At 43.9% G+C, this 17,749-nt stretch overlaps 1 protein-coding gene across 3 annotated transcripts in view; it reads right to left on the bottom strand.

The window, feature by feature from the left end:
- Positions 1-16,400, bottom strand: part of SERPINB6 (serpin family B member 6) — a 29,710-nt gene extending 13,310 nt beyond the window's left edge. The window contains exons 1-3 of one of the 3 annotated variants that reach the window (XM_058555379.1): positions 16,335-16,400; positions 5,161-5,335; positions 2,256-2,405 (exon numbers count right to left, since the gene is read on the bottom strand). In XM_058555379.1, coding sequence (XP_058411362.1) covers positions 2,256-2,405; positions 5,161-5,325 — 315 coding nt within the window. In that variant the 5' untranslated portion in view covers positions 5,326-5,335; positions 16,335-16,400. Of the gene's footprint in view, positions 1-2,255; positions 2,406-5,160; positions 5,336-16,024; positions 16,076-16,156; positions 16,225-16,334 lie in introns of those variants that run through there. The other 2 variants (XM_058555380.1, XM_058555377.1) reach the window with 2 other exon arrangements.
- Between the last annotated feature and the right edge of the window lie 1,349 nt (positions 16,401-17,749).

Raw genomic sequence — 17,749 nt, 5'->3', positions numbered from 1 at the left:
GCTGCTCTGAGGACCACATGAATTCTTGTCATTAGCACTGTTTCATGTAACATTACCGAATTCTCCACATGTTGCAGACACCGTTCTAGGTGATCTAGGGGTATCATTTCACTTTATCCTCACATAGTTCATGCTTTATCAATTTTGCTGCTTTGCTTATTGATCAATGCTTTTGAAAAATTTTTCAGTCTCTCAATCTAAGGAAATAGTCTGGAAGCAAACTGGTCACTCACGTATTGACAACTCACCACACCCTTGGGGGATTTCTATAACTTTTTGTGACTTTTTTTTTTTTTTTTTTTTGTGAGGAGATCAGCCCTGAGCTAACATCCGCCAATCCTCCTCCTTTTTTTTTTTGCTGAGGAAGATGGCCCTGGGCTAACATCGGTGCCCATCTTCCTCTACTTTATATGGGACGCCACCACAGCATGGCTTACCAAGCAGTGTGTCGGTGCGCGCCCGGGATCCGAACCAGCGAACCCCGGGCCGCCGCAGCGGAGCGCGCGCACTTAACCGCTTGCGCCACCGGGCCGGCCCCCTCTATAACTTTTAAACACATCTGAAAACAACTGTCTGCTATTTAAGTTACTATTTTATAAGCCAGGACTAATCAGACTAAAGGAACATCTAATTATATGCTGTAATTGGTATTAGATTCTTAGGACACTAAATTAATGAAAAATAATCAACAAATATTTCTAATCTCTTTATTTTATATTCCAATATCAAAATAACATTTTAAATACCAATGCTTTTCTCAAAATATCTACCAAAAGAGAAAGAATATTAAAGAAAATCAGCCAATTCTTTGTGTTTACTGGAAGTTTTGTTCTTCTTTATCTAAGACTTATAAAAAGACAAGAATAACCTAGATGGTAGCTAAGACTGATAAAAAAATAAGTCAAACAAGTTGTAAAAACAATCACACTGTGGTGTACAAATCTTACCAATATTTGACCCCCTGCCTGACAAGTTACTATACATCAATTGTTTTCAAACAATTAATGTAGAGTCTGAAACAAGTTAGAAAAATAATCATATAACAGAACGACTGATATCCTAAACATATAGAGAACTCATAAATCAATAAGAAAAAAATGCATAGCTCAAAAGAAAAATGTACAAAGGATATATAAACAGTCTATTCTCCAAAAAGATACAAATGTTCAACAAACATAAGAAAAGTTGTTCAATCTCATTAATAATCAAAATTTAAAGGTTAACAACATGCAGTGTTGATGGTGGGTGGAAATGAGCACTCTGCTAATATCCCCGGAGAGAATGTAAATGGCTATAACGTTTTGGACAATTTGACAACATTCATGAAAACTTCAAGGCTTCACCACCTTCTCCCTTCTACAAATCCATCTTGGAGTAACACATCTCCCCCGGCACAAAACCACAGACAAGAATATTCACTGTCTGCATGGCCCAGATTGGGTGCAACCTAAATGCCATCAATGGGGGAATGGCGTATACGTCACAGTACATCCGTACTTAGAACTCTAGATAACAGTCAAAAGAAGGAGGTAGATCCACATATACTAGATGCAAAGAATTTAAGACATAGTGTTTGGTGAAAAGAAACAAATTACAAAACAACATGTATGGTATAATGACATTACCTAAGGAAAAATCCCACAAAACACATTTTTACATGTACAGGGGGATATACACCAAAGCTACAATGGTTCTTATACTGAGGAGGGGAGAGATGGCATATGGAAAGAGGGTGTGAGAACTCTAGCTTTGTCTGCTTTATTTGCATTTTTATATAACAAGAACACTTACATATTACCTGAGTAGTTTTTGAAAAATGAAAAAATCATGAAAGCATTGTAAATAAACAGAACTAGTATATTTAGACAAATAAAAACTTTAAAAAAAATCTGTGTTGGAAAAAACAAAATATTTACATGTCTAAAAAGTTGAACAAGTCTCACAATGCACAAAAAATTACCAATATGTGAAAAACAATAATTAGAAATATTCCTTTTGATCACTTCTTTGTTTTGGCCAATTCATCTGGAATTGTGCTATGCTCCATGTTAGTTCTTTTATAATTATCTCATTTAAGCTTCACAAAAATCTGGAGAGTATTTGTTAAAGGGCTCATTTTACAGACGATAAAACTGAAACGGAGATAAAGGAAGTGCGTGCGGTTAGCGCTTGGAGCCCTGAGTTCACGCCCACCTGAGTGAAGTCACAGCCCACAAGCCTTCTACTATACAGTGAAAAACAGCAGGGTAACTTACCGAGAGGAAATCATAAGACTTTTCTCCAAAGAGCCGGTTGGCGGTTCTAAGCAAGTATTGCGTGTCAGTCCTGTTAACCTCGCTGAGAAGCGACTGGAAACCCTGGTGGACATCTCCACCTCCGCTGCCGCTCTTACTTAAAGAAAGCACCTGAAATTGAAAACAGAATAAAAATGCATAACGCTCGACGTCAGGAAATAGAAACCACACTGAACTCAGCCTAACATCTGTCCAGATCCTCACTACAGCTTAAAAGAAGATTCATCCAATTAAAGACCGAAAGATCTTGAAAGCCACCCAGTCTCCCTCCCTAAACACTTCCTGAGGGAGCCAGAGCCTTGACAGCATGGGCAGGAGCAGAAATGCCCCTGCGCAAACCTGGGCTCTGTGTGCTCACTACTTGTAGTCTGTCTGCAAATAAGGCTGCCATCTGGGCCTCCCGTCTCTGCAAACACAGGCCACTCCTGCACACAACAGGTGCAGCCTCTACCCACTGTTCACAGGTCTCAGCTGGCCCCGGGACTTGCTCTGACCAACAAAATGCAGGAGAAGTAACACTGTTCCAGGCTGGGCCTTGAGAGGCCTGGGAGCTCCATGTTCGCTCTCTTGAACCCCAGCCACCACGGTGTAAGAAAGTCCAAGCTATCCTGCTGGAGGCCTCGTGGAAGGCCCTGGAGAGTTGACACCATATGGGGAGAGCACTTGTGGGAGGACAGACGCCCCAGCCAACAGCCAGCACCAAGGCCTCAGAATGTGACAGAGGCCTTCTCGGATCATGAGGGTTCCCAGCTGGCACCATGGGGTCAGGCCACAGAATCTGAGAAACAATCAATCATTGTTATTTCCAGCCACTAAGTTTTGGGAAGGTTTGTTCTGCAGCCATAGAAGATCCATGCATCGAGCTAGATGTGGAGTTCTCACAAAACATAACAAAAATCCACAACATGTGGCGCTGGCTTTGGACCCAGACAGCTAGCAGAGACGGGAAGGAGAGGGAGTGAGGAGACTGTGAGCAGAGGCTGGAAGGACAGGGAAGAAATTACTACTGGAGGCTGGAGAGAAGGAGCTCACGGCATGAACCAGCAGAATAACTGCGGAGACTGGCCCCTGCAGTGAGGGGAAGGCTGGGCATTTCCCCAGTGAACCGTGGATCTGGCTAAGGAGATGTCCAGCAAGAACGCGGCTTTTTAGCTGCCTGGGATAAAGTATGGGAAGAGAAAGATGAGCTAAAGAAGGAACTATTTCATTTTCAAGCAGAATTTAAAGGAAATATTTCCAACCTAGGACTTGCTGGGTGGAAAATAAAAATGTTTCTCATTCCCAGCCTCTCCCACTGGCATATGATTCCAAAAATAAGAAATGGCCTCATGACAGAGATCAAATCTCAGGCACAGATCTCAAGAGCAGGATCCAGATCCTCTTTGTTAAAACCTTAAAAAGGTTAAGGAAGTGCCTCCTAAACCCTCTCGGCCAAAGAGGCTTCTAAGCATCTTAAGGACTTTGTCCCCCAGCACTCTGACTCCCATCCCATCCCGCACAGAGAGTCCTGCCTTACACAGGTCTGTGCGTGTGCTTTTGTCCAATGAAGTGGATTCTAAGTTGACATACAGAAATCCCACAACGGTTTAGAAGAATCAACCCTGCTGACACCTGGATTGTGGACTTCCAGCCTTCTGAAACGTGAGGAAATAAATTTCTGTTGTTTCGGCCACTCAGGCTGTGGTACTTCATTACAGCAGCTCTAACAAACCAAGAGACCTCCTCCATCATTTCTGAAGGGAGAGTCCCCTGCGGTTATCCCTCTCCATCTCACCTTTGTATGTTGGGGAGGGTGGGGCGGGGGCGGGGCAGATAATTTGCCTCTTTAGTTTACAAAGCTCTGCACCCAAGTAACGATACCGAGCAGCCGCATCTGAAAGCCTCGAGAGCCCTGTTCTTCCTGGACTTCAAGCCCGAGCCTGGCCCAGGACGGGATGAGACTCTGGGGTTGCAGGAGGAGATAAGTGTACCTCACCCGTGGGAGGACTGTGAATCACTAGGGGCTAGCAGGTAGACTATGGCAGTCATCAGTGTCCCCAGGAGCCATGCCTCTGGCATTCACGCCCTCGTGCAGCCCCTCTCGGGCTGACTCTGGGCTTGGCGGCGTGACTGGCCTCAGCCAGTGGGGCATTAACAAGCATGACAGAGCAGAGGCCTGATTAGCACTTGCACATTCAAGCTTGTCCTCTTGGAAGCCAGGGACTGTGCTGTAAGGAAGCCCAGGCCACCCTGCCAAAGAGACACCATGTGGAAGGCCCAGGGGACGGGGCAGCACTTGGAGGAGGCCACACGGCAGAGGCCACGGTACCACACCAGTGACCCAGCCGGGGCCAAGAGGCGCAAAGCACTGCCCAATCCACCCAGAGTCATGCTACGTAAATTGTCATCATAGGCGCTGAGTTTTGGCCTGTTGGTTACTCAACAACAAATAACTGAAACACTACTGAAAACATTTTTGGCTAAGTGCTAGCCTAAGGTTTTACACTTAAATGAGAAAACTAAGATAGAAATTTCTAACAATTGAAAAGCAGGTGACAACATCCAAAGAATATCACAGGACTCAGGCTGGACCTTTTGACTCTACATCTACTCACAAACTTGGGTACCAGCTACTACTAGGAGGAGGTGAAACCACTCATTCTTCTGAATGGAGTGCACCCTCCTTCCCTAACATGTCAGAGGCACCCAACCCGGCGGACCACCCCAGGGCTCAATGTCCTTCCCTAACAACTCTGTCCATACCCTTGCAACACCAGCGGAGATATCTGGCAAGAGCAAGTCCTTTGGGATTTAAAACCTGCAGGACCAGGTCAACTGACAAAGTAATAGCATTTACTGTTGCCCAGAAATGGCTTCAGGTACATACCTGGGACATCTGGGCTGCAGTGTTTCCCTTTGCCCCCATGAAGATCATGGCCAGGGCAGAGGAGATGCTCATGGGCGAGAAAAATACATTTTTCAAGTTGTCTTCACCCAGCTTTTTCAAAAGGTTTAAGGCAAAGGTGCCATTTGCTTCCGACAGGGTATCCATGACGGTGAGCCTGAAACAATGGATTTAAAATCAGTATCGCATAAATAGGGGCTTACATGTTGACTGCAATTCACTCCATTATTTGGTTCACTGAGGAAATAGGGACACACACAAAACTCTATTTCTTTTTGGGACCCTCAAGGTTATTTTGTGTGTTTCTACTATTAAGTGAAAAGAAACTGAACAATTAAGTTGATAATATGATCCTGTTTTGTGGGGGGAGGAAACCAGGGCGACTTGTATCTGTACACCTGTGTGTGACACAGAGAAAGCGTGGAAGGACACATGCTCGACTGCTCACCCTAGTTACTGCCGGGGGTATGAGGAAAGGGGTATTGGCTTCTCCATTTCTGTATTGTTTGGTGTGTTATACGGGCCTATACATATTATTTTATAATTTAAAAATTATTCAAAATGAGAAATCTAATCACCAAATCATACAAGAAAAGATGGCTGAATGTTTTATAATGTGGGAGAGACGACCCCATTTTAGGATGACCTGAAGCCTTAAGATAAAAGATAACTCAAACCACATACAAAGGTGTATGAAAGCCTTAAAAACAAGTACTTTTGACCCTCAATTCTCCCTCTAGGAAATCTATGCACGTGACAAAGCCCAGGTCTAAGACCACGCTCCCCAGGCCCTCCTGCCCCCTGTTCTTGACGAGGGCACCTGGTGATGCATGGCAGCAGATGCATGCCCACATCCACCTCTAGACACAGGCCTCAGAGGTCAGGGGTCAGGGTCTATCGCCCCTGCCAGGTAGGGCATCTGGCAGGGTCCAGAACAGGAATACTGCTGGGTGGTTGGGGATGGGGTGGGGTAGAGGAATCTTCAAGCCCGTTAAAGCAAAACAGGTCTTCAAAGAGACCCATTATCGACTTCCCATTTTACAGTGGGGAACCTGGAGTTCACAGAGGTGCAGCGACATATCCAAGCTAAGGAGTAGAGGGGCTGAACTCAGGGCCAACGCCTGTCTTTTGATTGCTGCTCTAAAAGTCGTTACTTCAGGAAGAGCCTGAAGGGTGTGGACAGAGGAATCAGGTGAGAGGACAGGAGGCAGTGAAGGGCCCAATCTGTCAGGAAGCCACAGGTGCAGCAGAGCCGGCTGGGAAGGAAGTGACTCTGGGGGGGCAGCGCCTGTCTGCTCTGGGATCATTTACAATCTACTGTGTCCACGGTTAGAGGGGGAGGAAATGACTCATCTGAGCAGGGGTGGGAACCTACAGAACAAGGAAAGGAAAAGGCAAGAGTAAATATTTTCATGGAGCAGAAGGGAGGGGGAAGGAGGTATCCAACTGAAAGACCTGAGAAGAGAAGGAGGAATTACCCATTCTTCACCGAGCATGCTTGTACGTCATAACTGTGGTCGGCTGAAGAAGGGCCCCAAGAAATCCGCGTCCTAACCCCTAGAACTTGTGAATGTTCCCTTATATGGCAAAAGAGACTGTGCGGATGTGATTAAATTCAGCATCTTGAGATGGGGCGATTATTATGGATTACTCAAGCGGTCCCTGCATGTCATCACATGTATCCTTAGAAGAGGAAGCAGAGGGGTATCTGACCAAACAAGAAAGCACCGTGAGGACTGAAGCAAGACATTACCCTGCCGCTTTGAAACTGGAGGAAGGGGAGACAACCAAGGCATGCAAGAAATGCAGCTCTAGAAGCTGGAAAAGGCAAGGGGACAGATCTCCAGAGCCTCTGGCAGGAGCAAGGCCCTGCCGACCCTGGTTTCGCTCAGTGAAACCTATCTCAGACTTCCAGCCTCCAGAACTGTGAGAGAATAAACGCACTGAGTATGTGGCAATTTATTACGAGAGATGTAGGAAACAAATACAATAACGAATATACCTGATAAATTTTCTATACTGTCCTTGTTGAAACATTTTATTTTCAAACTCTTCTTTATTGATTATAGACAACATCTTGGGTCCTGGGCAGCCCTGGTTTGCTGAGACTTTCCATACACACCTTAGATTACTAATTTTTAATGGAAGTACAATAGAACGTACACATTACTAAAATTCTTCTTTATATAACTGATTCTTTGATGATACAGAAATAACTTCAGCATTTTGCAGAGCCTTGGGAACATCAATATAAACAAAAGTAGCCATTATATGAAACTGACACAAAATTACACACATTTTTGGTTATTTGGATTTTAGATCAGCAAAAGCTGATTTTAAGAGAAACAAGCGGTAAAACAGGGAAACTGCTGAATCAAAAATTAGGAAAAGAGGAGGCACTCCAAAACCAGAGCACAGTCCTGAGCATTCCTGACACAATCAAACGTCAAGACTCAGATAAGTGTCTGTGGACGCCCCCCCGCCCCACCCCCTGCCCCCAGCACCAGTCTTCCTCTTGCCTGGAAACAGGGACACTTGCGGCTTTGCCCCTAAGATGGCTCAGCCCACACAGAGAGGCTGCCAGGCTGCACAGCCCCGGTGAATTGGAAGAGGACAGAGGATTAGGGCCCTGGGCATGTCAGGTTTCTTGCAAGTTCAACTGGCCAAGGAAAGCTCCCGATCCTATTTTACCAGCCACATACATTGTCCCCTCCAGTGTTGAAGGAGTATTAATTCAAATGGAAATGCCAACCTAAGAAAGGCCATTAATAAAGCACTCTGTCTCTGATAACGTCCCCAACGAATTTGTTCTGGGCTCTGACCTTTCAGGCACTGATCTCAAAAAGGCACACTGCCTCCCTCTCCCACTTGGTAAGCAGCAGCCTGGCCAGCCCAAGTGCTCTACTGGGGCTGAGGAGAAACCGATGGACTCCCATTTCCCTGTGTCAAGGGAATTTAAAGCTGAAAGATCAATAGTTACTCAATATGAAGCACCTGCAGTCTTCTTTTTTAAACACTGAGTGGGAAAACAAATCAGGAGCTTCAGAGGAAAAGGTAGGAGTCAGGAGGGAGAGGGGGGTTACAGTCCCAGCTCTGGAACCATGAATAAATGACTAGATTTCTGCTCCCTCTATAAGGGGCTATACCAGATCATCTGTGTTCCTCCCAACTTAACATCCCATAATTGTTAACATTAAAGCAGAAAGAAGAGCAAAACTTTAGCTCAATCTTCAAAGTCCACAGTGAAGTCAGTAATAGCACTCCATCTCTCACTTGAAAATGACTGCTGTTGGCCATTAAATGGAAAATTATATCCATGTCCTATAAAAACTGCTAAATAAAAAAGAAACAATAAATCAACAATGCCCTGGAGCGTTATCCAAGATATGCAGGATAATCTTATAGCAGAAAACATCTTAATAATGAAAGAACTGAATAAAGGTCCTCAAATCAAACAGGAAATGATACTTCCAAACTTCTTAATGTGACAAGGACTATCTACTTCTGCTGCCATCACCACCACAGATGATAAAGTATCAGAGGCTGTTCCCTGGTTTCCCACACAGGAACAGGAACAGGAACAGGGTATCTGTCATGTGACACTTGTGTAACTTTGTTATGATAGTTTGGGCCAAGGCAAATATAACTCACGAAACATAATGAGAAGGAAAACCATCAGAAATAAGAGGAATAAGCATAATTAGCAAACTATGTGATGGTCTACCTGAAAAGGAGCCAGAATCAACAAATATTCTTAAAACTGATATAAAATGGACTCCAAAGGACATTAGCAAATTTACAAAAAAGAAAAACACAGCTAAGAATTACATTTAAAAGTTTTAACTTCAGAGAAGATAATAAACATCCTTTTTTGAGCATATACTATGCACTAGGTCCTACAGTAGCACTTTTCCGAAAAGATCCTTACAATCCTGTGAGGCAGGTTAGAATATCAGCGTTTGACAAGCAAAGACACGGAGGCTTAGTTCTTTAAGTATCTTGCCTCTGCCCTCATAAGGCTGCAAGATCAGGGCGAGGGCTGCAAACGAGGTCTGTGTGGGTCTGGAGTCCCCTCTCTTAATTGCTATGGCACACAGTCTTCCAAAAAAAAAGCCTTCCAAAAAAAAGCCTTCCAAATTAAAGTACTTTTTGAAAACATGAACTTTGAAAGTTCAAAAATCATTAATTTCCAATACTGACAAACTAAGATAGGTATTCCTTCTTATACTATGCAAATGATGCTGTAAATTTGTACACTGATATTTCTAGAGTGTAACTTAGAATTATGTAAAAAATAAAGGAAGGAAGAAAAGAAAATGCCATGAAAACATTCATACCGTCTGAACCAAAAATTCCACTTATGGAAATTTCACTAACGGTAAAACTCACAGGTACTGATAAACATATTATGCACAAAAACAACTACTGAAGTACTTCATATGCGGCAGAAAAAAATCTTTAAATGCCCAACAACAGAGAACCACTTAGATTCTGTCACTTCCATGATGAGATATTAATAGAGGTATTAATTTTTTTTAAATCATAGTAATACCATGGGAATATATAAAATTAAGTAAAATAAGATATAAAACTATAAATACAATTTTTAATCTTATCTATGTAAATTAGGAAAAGTACATATGAGCATAATTTATAGACAGAAAGAGTGGAAGGAAATATTATACACCAAATGGTTATGGGTAATTTTTATTTGTTTATATTTTTCTGCATTTTTCACATTTTCTACAACATGCCTATATTATTTTTAGGGGGTTTTTTGGTTAATTTTTTTAATGAAATTAATATACATGCACTAAGTTTAAAATCAGATGGTGCTAAAAGATATTACAAAAGACAACAGGCTGTCTTACACGGCTGCCTGCTCCCTTCCTCCATCCACGGGTTTGCTTTATCGTAACTACATGGTACTCATTGCTAAGCCAAGTAGAGTACTAGGAACACATTTCCTTTCTTTCACTTAACACTGCTTTTCCTTATGTTAATACTGCTTCCCCCCATTTCTTTTGTTTTCTATGTACCTATGGCAACTTTCCCCCAAACATTCTACAGGTCACTCAAACCCTTTCAGTAGTTTTTTCATATGCTCAGATACAAGGAATAATCCACCAGCTAGCTCCCTTTTCCTCGCCCACAGTCTATGACTGGTGAACACAGGGATTGTCATCCCCAAAGAGGAATTTTCACAGACAGGGAACAACTTTTTCTACTAAAATACTTTAGTTAATAGTCAATTAATTGTTTGTCAGTCTGGCAAAAATATATTTTTTTCTCAACCAAAGCACACTGCTTACACAGCAAAGAAATTATTTTTTCTTAAATATTTAAGCATTGATTACATATTCTAATATATCGGATTTTTTTTAATGCTTTAAACACCTTTTAAAGCAAACTTATACATTTCACAGCCAAACCTCAGTAAACATTTAAATTTCTATAAACCTACTAAATTAAGACTTACAAATCTAGTAAGCTAGAATCACCTAAGACTTTCCTACATGCTTAAAAATACACAAAACAGTACAATGTTTACAAAACTTATTTCTACTCCTGTACTTAAGTCTAGCACAAAGGTATTAATACCATGGGTTTAATTTATTTTATCTTTGTTGTATCTTTTTATACCTTTCCTAAGGTGACAGTAATGCTTACTTTAATGGTTTTCTGGGGCTAAATTAATCTTAAGGGCCCATCCCTCCCACACAGGCTGCCTGGTTCCATCACTGTGCCCTCCCCGCTGCTTCTCGCAGCCTGGCACTCACTCTTGGATAGCCAAGCACTTTCCAGCAGGAAAAGAAGCTGTGAGCTTCAATGTCCCCTTTGCTGGGCATTTACAAGGCCTCAGCCAAACACCAAATCTTAGTTTCTTGTAAACCAGTATCTTTCCTGAAAATGAAGTATTACTTGAGTTTTCCTCTACCTGGGTTGTATAACCCAGAGTTCTATCATACAACTTGGCTATAAGTCTTTTAGTTTAATTTTCACGCCTTTAGGTTGTTTTGTATAACTAACGGAATAATCAATCTTCTTACATAGCAATCATAGATGAATTACCACACAGCATTTCCGCAAACATTACTAAAATTCCTTTGTATCTTTTGTGTGTGTGTGTGTGAGGAGATCAGCCCTGAGCTAACATCTGCCAATCCTCCTCTTTTTTTGCTGAGGAAGACTGGCCCTGGGCTAACATCCACGCCCATCTTCCTCCACTTTATATGGGACTCCGCCACAGCATGGCTTGCCAAGCGGTGAGTCGGTGAGCGCCCGGGATCCAAACCGGAGGCAGGATCCGAGCCTGCGAACCTCGGGCCGCCGCACTTAACCACTTGCGCACTTAACCACTTGCGCTCCAGGCTGGCCCCTCTTTTGTATCTTTTTGAAGCTCATCTTGATTTCTCATCTGAACTTATTAATGGACTCATGGCTTTTTACAAACAACATATTTCAATTAGCTGATTTTGTTTTCTTCTTGGTGCTCAAATTGTCATAATTGGGCTAGTGAGATTCTCTTGAAGTTGGTTACTTTATCTTGAGACATTGATCTCAAACATCCTTGCTTTCTAGCAACAACATCTTACAAACCCATTTTGAATGTTTTTTCCAGTCCAAAGACACAAGGCATCAGCCTCTCTCCTGGTTTCTTTTAATGGAAAAGAGTTGTAAAGTACAAAATCTGAATTGTTGAGCAGCGTATGAGTTTTGGTGCTGTTGTTAGGCCACACCACTGACAAAGCTGGAAAGATGTTTCCTGTCAAGTCCCTCATACACCATGCCGTAAATGAGACCGCCACATGAACTTTTTATACACCTGACTTTTCTAAAACATAATTATACCTAAAGGTGTTCATCTGGGCTGCAACTGAACCACCCTCCTGTTTCCTCATTCTTACATGTTGACCTCACTGTTTATCAACCACATATCTGACACTATTCACTTTGGACCCCCTGCTCTTCAGCGTGCAGCACTGCTGTCTACCGTGGGATATCCCTCTGCCAATAATATCCTTTCTGTTGGACCGCAAAGTCTTCCTGCTTCATGGTTTACTCCCTTATTTTGATGAAGCAAATTGTCCAGTCACTTTCTAAGACAGAATACATACGTTTTGATTTTCTTGCATGTCTGAAATGTCTTTATTCCACCATTCCAGATGATTGACAGTTTGGCAGGGTCTAGAATGGGCTGCACATCATTTCCCCTCCAGCTTCTTGAGGCATAGCTTCATTGCTTCCCAGTCTTCAGCCCTGCCGTTGAGAAGTCTGATGACATTCTGACCCCAGTTCCATATCCGCACCCCCCACCCACCCCCGTTCTCACTCTTTGGAAGCTTATGAAATCTTATCCTTATCCCTGATATTCTGAAATGTCACAATAACTGTCCTTCTGATGGGGTCCAGTTCATTCATTTTGCTGTGCACTTGGTGGGCCCTTGCAATCTAGCAATTCAAGAAAATTTCCCTTCCTCTCTGGGAAAAGTTTTTGAGGCACTTGTTAGTTTCCTCCCAACTGACTCTGTTCTCTTTTCTGTCCCTTTTGTTAGTCAGGCACTAGAGCTTCCGGACTGATCTCACTGGGCATTGCCCGAGCTTCTTGACGTTGCATCGGGCACAGAAACTGACGTTCGTATGGCACTTTGGAATGGGCAAGGCTGCCCGCTGCAGAGGCAGAAAGCTCTGCTCTGAGCTTCCCTCTTCCATTTTCCATCACAATGACATTTTGTTCCATTTTCTGGAAGACATTCATGACTTTATCTTCCATTCTCTCTACTGATTTTTTTCTAATTTCAGCTATTATATTTTCAATTTCCAAGGACTTCTTGTTCTCTGCTGTTCCATCTTCACAGTCTTCCACTCCAGTTCCTTGGAGAACGTCAATTATAGTTTCATCAAGTTATCTTCTGCTCCCCACATCATCTCCCTTTCTTTGTGATCTCTTTGTTATTGTGGTTGGTGTTTGCTTTATTTTATTTAGGTCTCTCTTTCACACACAGGCTTCCCACAAATGCCTGACAATTCTTGGATGTCAGTCATGTTTAAGAGGAAAAAACAAAACAATGCTGAAAATTCTGTTTCACTGCAGTGTGATCAAGGAGTCAGTAGCTTTTTTGAAGAACCAGCAAATGGAGGAACCCTCTGGTCCAGCTGCTGATGGTGTTCTGGAAACAGGCAGGATAGGGGCTGGGGGGTTTCTACTGGATCCATAATCCCCTCATTTCAGCCAGTGCCTGGGAGTCCCTGAGTATGAGCATCAGATCTTGTAGGGGTGAGACCTGGTCGCCTTCTGGGTGGCTGGGTAGGGCAGGGAGGGTGGTTGTCCGCTTGCCAGGGTCGGGGATGGCAGGTGGGGTCAAATCCATCTGTCAACACACTTTCCCCCAAGGCCCTGTTCTGTCGCCCTGCATTTCACCCTTGCCTTTCCAGGTACTGGAACCTCAGGTGTGGAGCCTGTCAGCTCCTTCCAGGCTGTTTCCCCTCCACAGGCACCCAGCCACCCCCTCTAGTCACTTTTCTCCCCTAAAAATCTCTGACATCTCCTGTCTACTCTCTGTCTCCTCTCTCATTTTCCCTGTCCTCATGTTTTTAATGCTTTACAAGACTTCTTGACTCATTTTAGCAAAGTTTTATGAGAGAAAGGAGCTAAACACACGGGGTCACAAATTTCAAACTATTTTTGTGAGCAGAGTAAAACAATATTTTAATGTTTAAGAGCCATTTCTTCAGTTATTACCCAGTTTCTTTTAATTGTGAAATAAATTCCCAAGCACTAAGTAACATTTATTAAAATTCGTTTGTCATGAAATGTGAATTTGAAAATAATCTGCCACTACTACATAATCATAAAACAATTTTCATTATCATTTTGCAATAATATATAAATTCTTAATAATCAATCATGAAAAGATTAAAGAGATCTTAATCCTAAAAAAGAAAAATAAACCCAAATTTAAACAGTTTACCACTAAGATATACCAAATATCAAAAAAATTATAAACAATCTAATGAGAATTTATATTGAGAGATTTCTCTCATCCATTCAATGAACATACCAGTGATAAGGATGCATATTTCACAGGAGAGCACATTGCAAACTCAGCACCTATCAGTCGCTTTCCACATCCCTACTTCTTTAGCTTCAGTAAGATAGCCAAAATGTCCTTCATACACACACACGCACACACAGATATGTGAAAAATTCATTATATATTTCAAATTTACTGCTTTAATAACAGTGTACCTTTTAAAAACAAAAATATTTAATCACAAACATAAACATTGACTATTAAGGTTTCCATGATCAATTTTAAATGTGTATGTGCGTGTATATATGGAAAACAAGTCTAACAAATCTATCCTAGCACCATATTTTTCCCTGCAGTATTACCAGTAACTTTGCGCAGTTAATGTTCATAATTGATTTTATTCAACTGATCAAGTCTTAATAATTTTTTAAGGTGTCACTACTTATTGTGCTTCTTGCCTTCTTGGATTAAGGAGGCCTTAATTTCATACAGAATTTAATCATTTAAAGATTGGTTTAATGGAGACTTGGCTCCTGCTTTTCTTTCTCTTTGTTTTCTGATGTAGCGTGTGTGTGTGTGTGTGTGTGTGTGTGTGTGTGTGTGTGTGTGTGTAATTTCTCTGAGCAACAGTTGTTTAATATGTAAACAGGATGATTCTCTCTATAAGTTTACAGTGAGGATTAAATAAACTAATGCCTGGCACACTGCATATTCAGTAAATGGTGGGTAGAATTACACATTATTTTATTTCTTCTGATGTCTAGACCTAATCTCAGGTCCAACAAGCTTGGAAATCTAAGGTGTGTGGTCTTCCCTGGGATCTTATACGCTTGGTGTGAAGTAGGATGACAGAAAAGAATGGTGATTCCATTCATTCTAATTTCACTCTACTGTTACCGGTTCGAGTTAACTGCAATATGCTGAATTGTAATAAAAGGTCTTGGATTGGAATTGGCCTTATCTAATTTTAAATACTGAGTTTAAGTGGCCACGTATGACTAAAATTGCACCCTTTCTCTGTGATAGCATAAAGTGAAGGATGCAATTACTCAGGAGCAGTCCTGAAATACTAGGACACATCCCTAATACTGATAACAGCAGTCATTCACGCTACTCTAATCACAGGGCACACTGCATGGCCCCTGCAATACAGTGCTGCAGGACCTGAACCCAAAGGTTACTTTCCCATCCCATCTCACCACAGCAGTGCTAAACCACAGCCAGGAGGAAGCAGCAGGCGGCCTCGGTCATATTCCTGTGGTCAGGTGCAACTGGGCTCTGGAAGCAAAAGTGCCAACACGACCCAGCTTCCCCTAGCACCTGAGTATTCCTGGCAGCATATGAATATTAACTTTCCATGCTTCTCTTTTTCCAAAACCGAGCTTTATGGGGAAAAAAAGGGAAGAAAGTAACTTAAGTGCCAATTTCATCTAGCACGCAAACCCCATGTATGATTAAAATTTCCCCCGTGTCCTCTTAGCCCTGAAGATATCAAATCTTGTAATATTTTGCCTAAGTTTAAAAAAACAAAAACAGAGAAATAACAAGATCTGGAATGGTCCTCGCGACTATCTTCACAGGCCTGAGGGACCTCGAGGTGCTGTGGAATTAGCCAACCTCCCGAGCGCGCCACACCCGGAGGGCAGGAACCAATGCGCACGTTCAGTGCAAAGGCGCCGGCTTCAACACTGACCTCTCGGCTCCCCTCCGGCCTCCAGCCCTCCAGGGTTCCCAACGCCCGGCGTCCAGCGGCGCGCGCCTGCGGCCTCTCGGCCCGCGGCGGGCCGGTCACCCCTAGGCGCGGGGGTCACCTGTGGCCTAGGGGCCGGGAGCAGCAGCCCCGGAGGCTCGGGGCCGCCCCCATGCCGGCGCGGGGCTGCGCGTCCCGGGTGCGGGCGATCCTCCGCGTCACCGGCCGGCCCCGGCGGCCATGCACAACTCACCGGGCGTCGTCACGTGCGGCAGCCGCTGAGCTCCGGGAACCCGAGCCGAACGCCCACCCCCACAGCCCCCGCCCCGCCCTCCGTCCGGCGCCCCCCTCCCCCCTCCCCGGCGCTCTCCTGGCCCTGGAGCGGCGGGCCGACCCCTGCGGCCGGAGCGGGTCCCAGCGGAGACGCGTACCCCAGAGCGTGGCGCCGCGGCCGCGAGCGAGCGGAGCGGCGGGCAGGCGGCGTCGGAGCCGCTGCAGGCCTCGAACACCGCCCTGGCCGGCGGGGTCGGGAGGCGGGCCGAGTCCAGGGAAGCCAACCAGCGCGCCGCTGGCCCCGAGCCCGGGGCGGCCCTCCGCAGTCGAGGGCGGAGAGGACAATGGAGAAAGGTTACAGGTGTGCGCTGGATACTCCGCTGCACCTTGACTGCAGCCCGGAGCCGGCGATCCGCGGGGTCCGGACCGGCTCCCCCTGCGGGAGGGGCCGCGCGTCTTTTCTAGTCCTAGTTGTGACCTCGTCCGTTGAACCACCAGGTTGGTGAATCCAACGAAGACCTGGCCGTCTGGAGGTTTTCAATCCGAGGGCGACAGTGCGCGACCCCACCTGCGCGTTACTGTGTCTTTGTAGAGACTGTGAATTATGTCCTCCAGATCAGAAAAGTGCCAGCTGGTGGTACATGAGGTTAAGTTGGACAGTGCAGAACAGGAATTTAAAATGGACAAAGCCTACGCGATCGCCTGTGTTCAAAGATTCCAGTACTGTTCTGGCTCGTGTGAATAAGACTGCAGAGTACGGACACATTACACAAATACCTATGAAATACCTGTCTGGCATCTCGGAGCAGTCTTGGAGAAACAGAAATCTGTTTCTGAGATGGGGAAAAAGCTAGCCAGTTTTTAAAAATGAGTTCAGTTTTAGTGAGCTGTTTAGTGCCTCCTCAATCCTTACCTTGAGTCAGGGCTTCTCAGCATGGACACTATCTGAGCCAGATAGATCTTTTTTGTGGGAGGGCTGTCCTGGCGCTATAAAATGTTTAACAGTGTGAAAATTAATAAAGGGAAACTTCATTTAAAATAGAGCCAGGAGGTCAGAAAAGGGAGCTCCCACACAGTACCACTGCAGGTCAGTTACAGGAAAGATGGTCAATTACAGACCCCAACAGAAGTCGTCAATAGGAAAGAATCCTCAATTACAAGAAGAAATGTATATTGCGTCCCAAACAGAAAAGACTGCCCCAGCAATCAGCAGATGAGAAACCATCACTACCCTGGACTCTTGCTTTTCTCCAATGAACTTTCCTTCAAAACAACCCAATTTTCCCCTTTTGGCCCCATGAGTTCCTCTCCTTTGATTATTGAATTTGCCTATGGTCCGCAATAGCAGGCACATTGAGATGATCATGTGAATTTTATTCTTCATTTTATTAATGTGGTATATCACATTGATTTGCGGATGTTGAACCATCTCTGCATCCTTGGAATGAATCCCACCTGATCATGGTGTATAATCTTTTTAATGTATTGTTGTACGCGATTTGCTAGTATTTTGTTGACGATATTTGCATCAATGTTCATCAGTGATATTGGCCTGTAATACTCTTTTTTTTTG

Source organism: Diceros bicornis, chromosome 14 (assembly GCF_020826845.1).
Source record: "Diceros bicornis minor isolate mBicDic1 chromosome 14, mDicBic1.mat.cur, whole genome shotgun sequence".
NCBI classification, from domain to species: Eukaryota; Metazoa; Chordata; class Mammalia; order Perissodactyla; family Rhinocerotidae; genus Diceros; species Diceros bicornis.
Note: the sequence above shows the minus strand (reverse complement) of the source record. Positions and strands in the feature narration are given on the sequence as shown.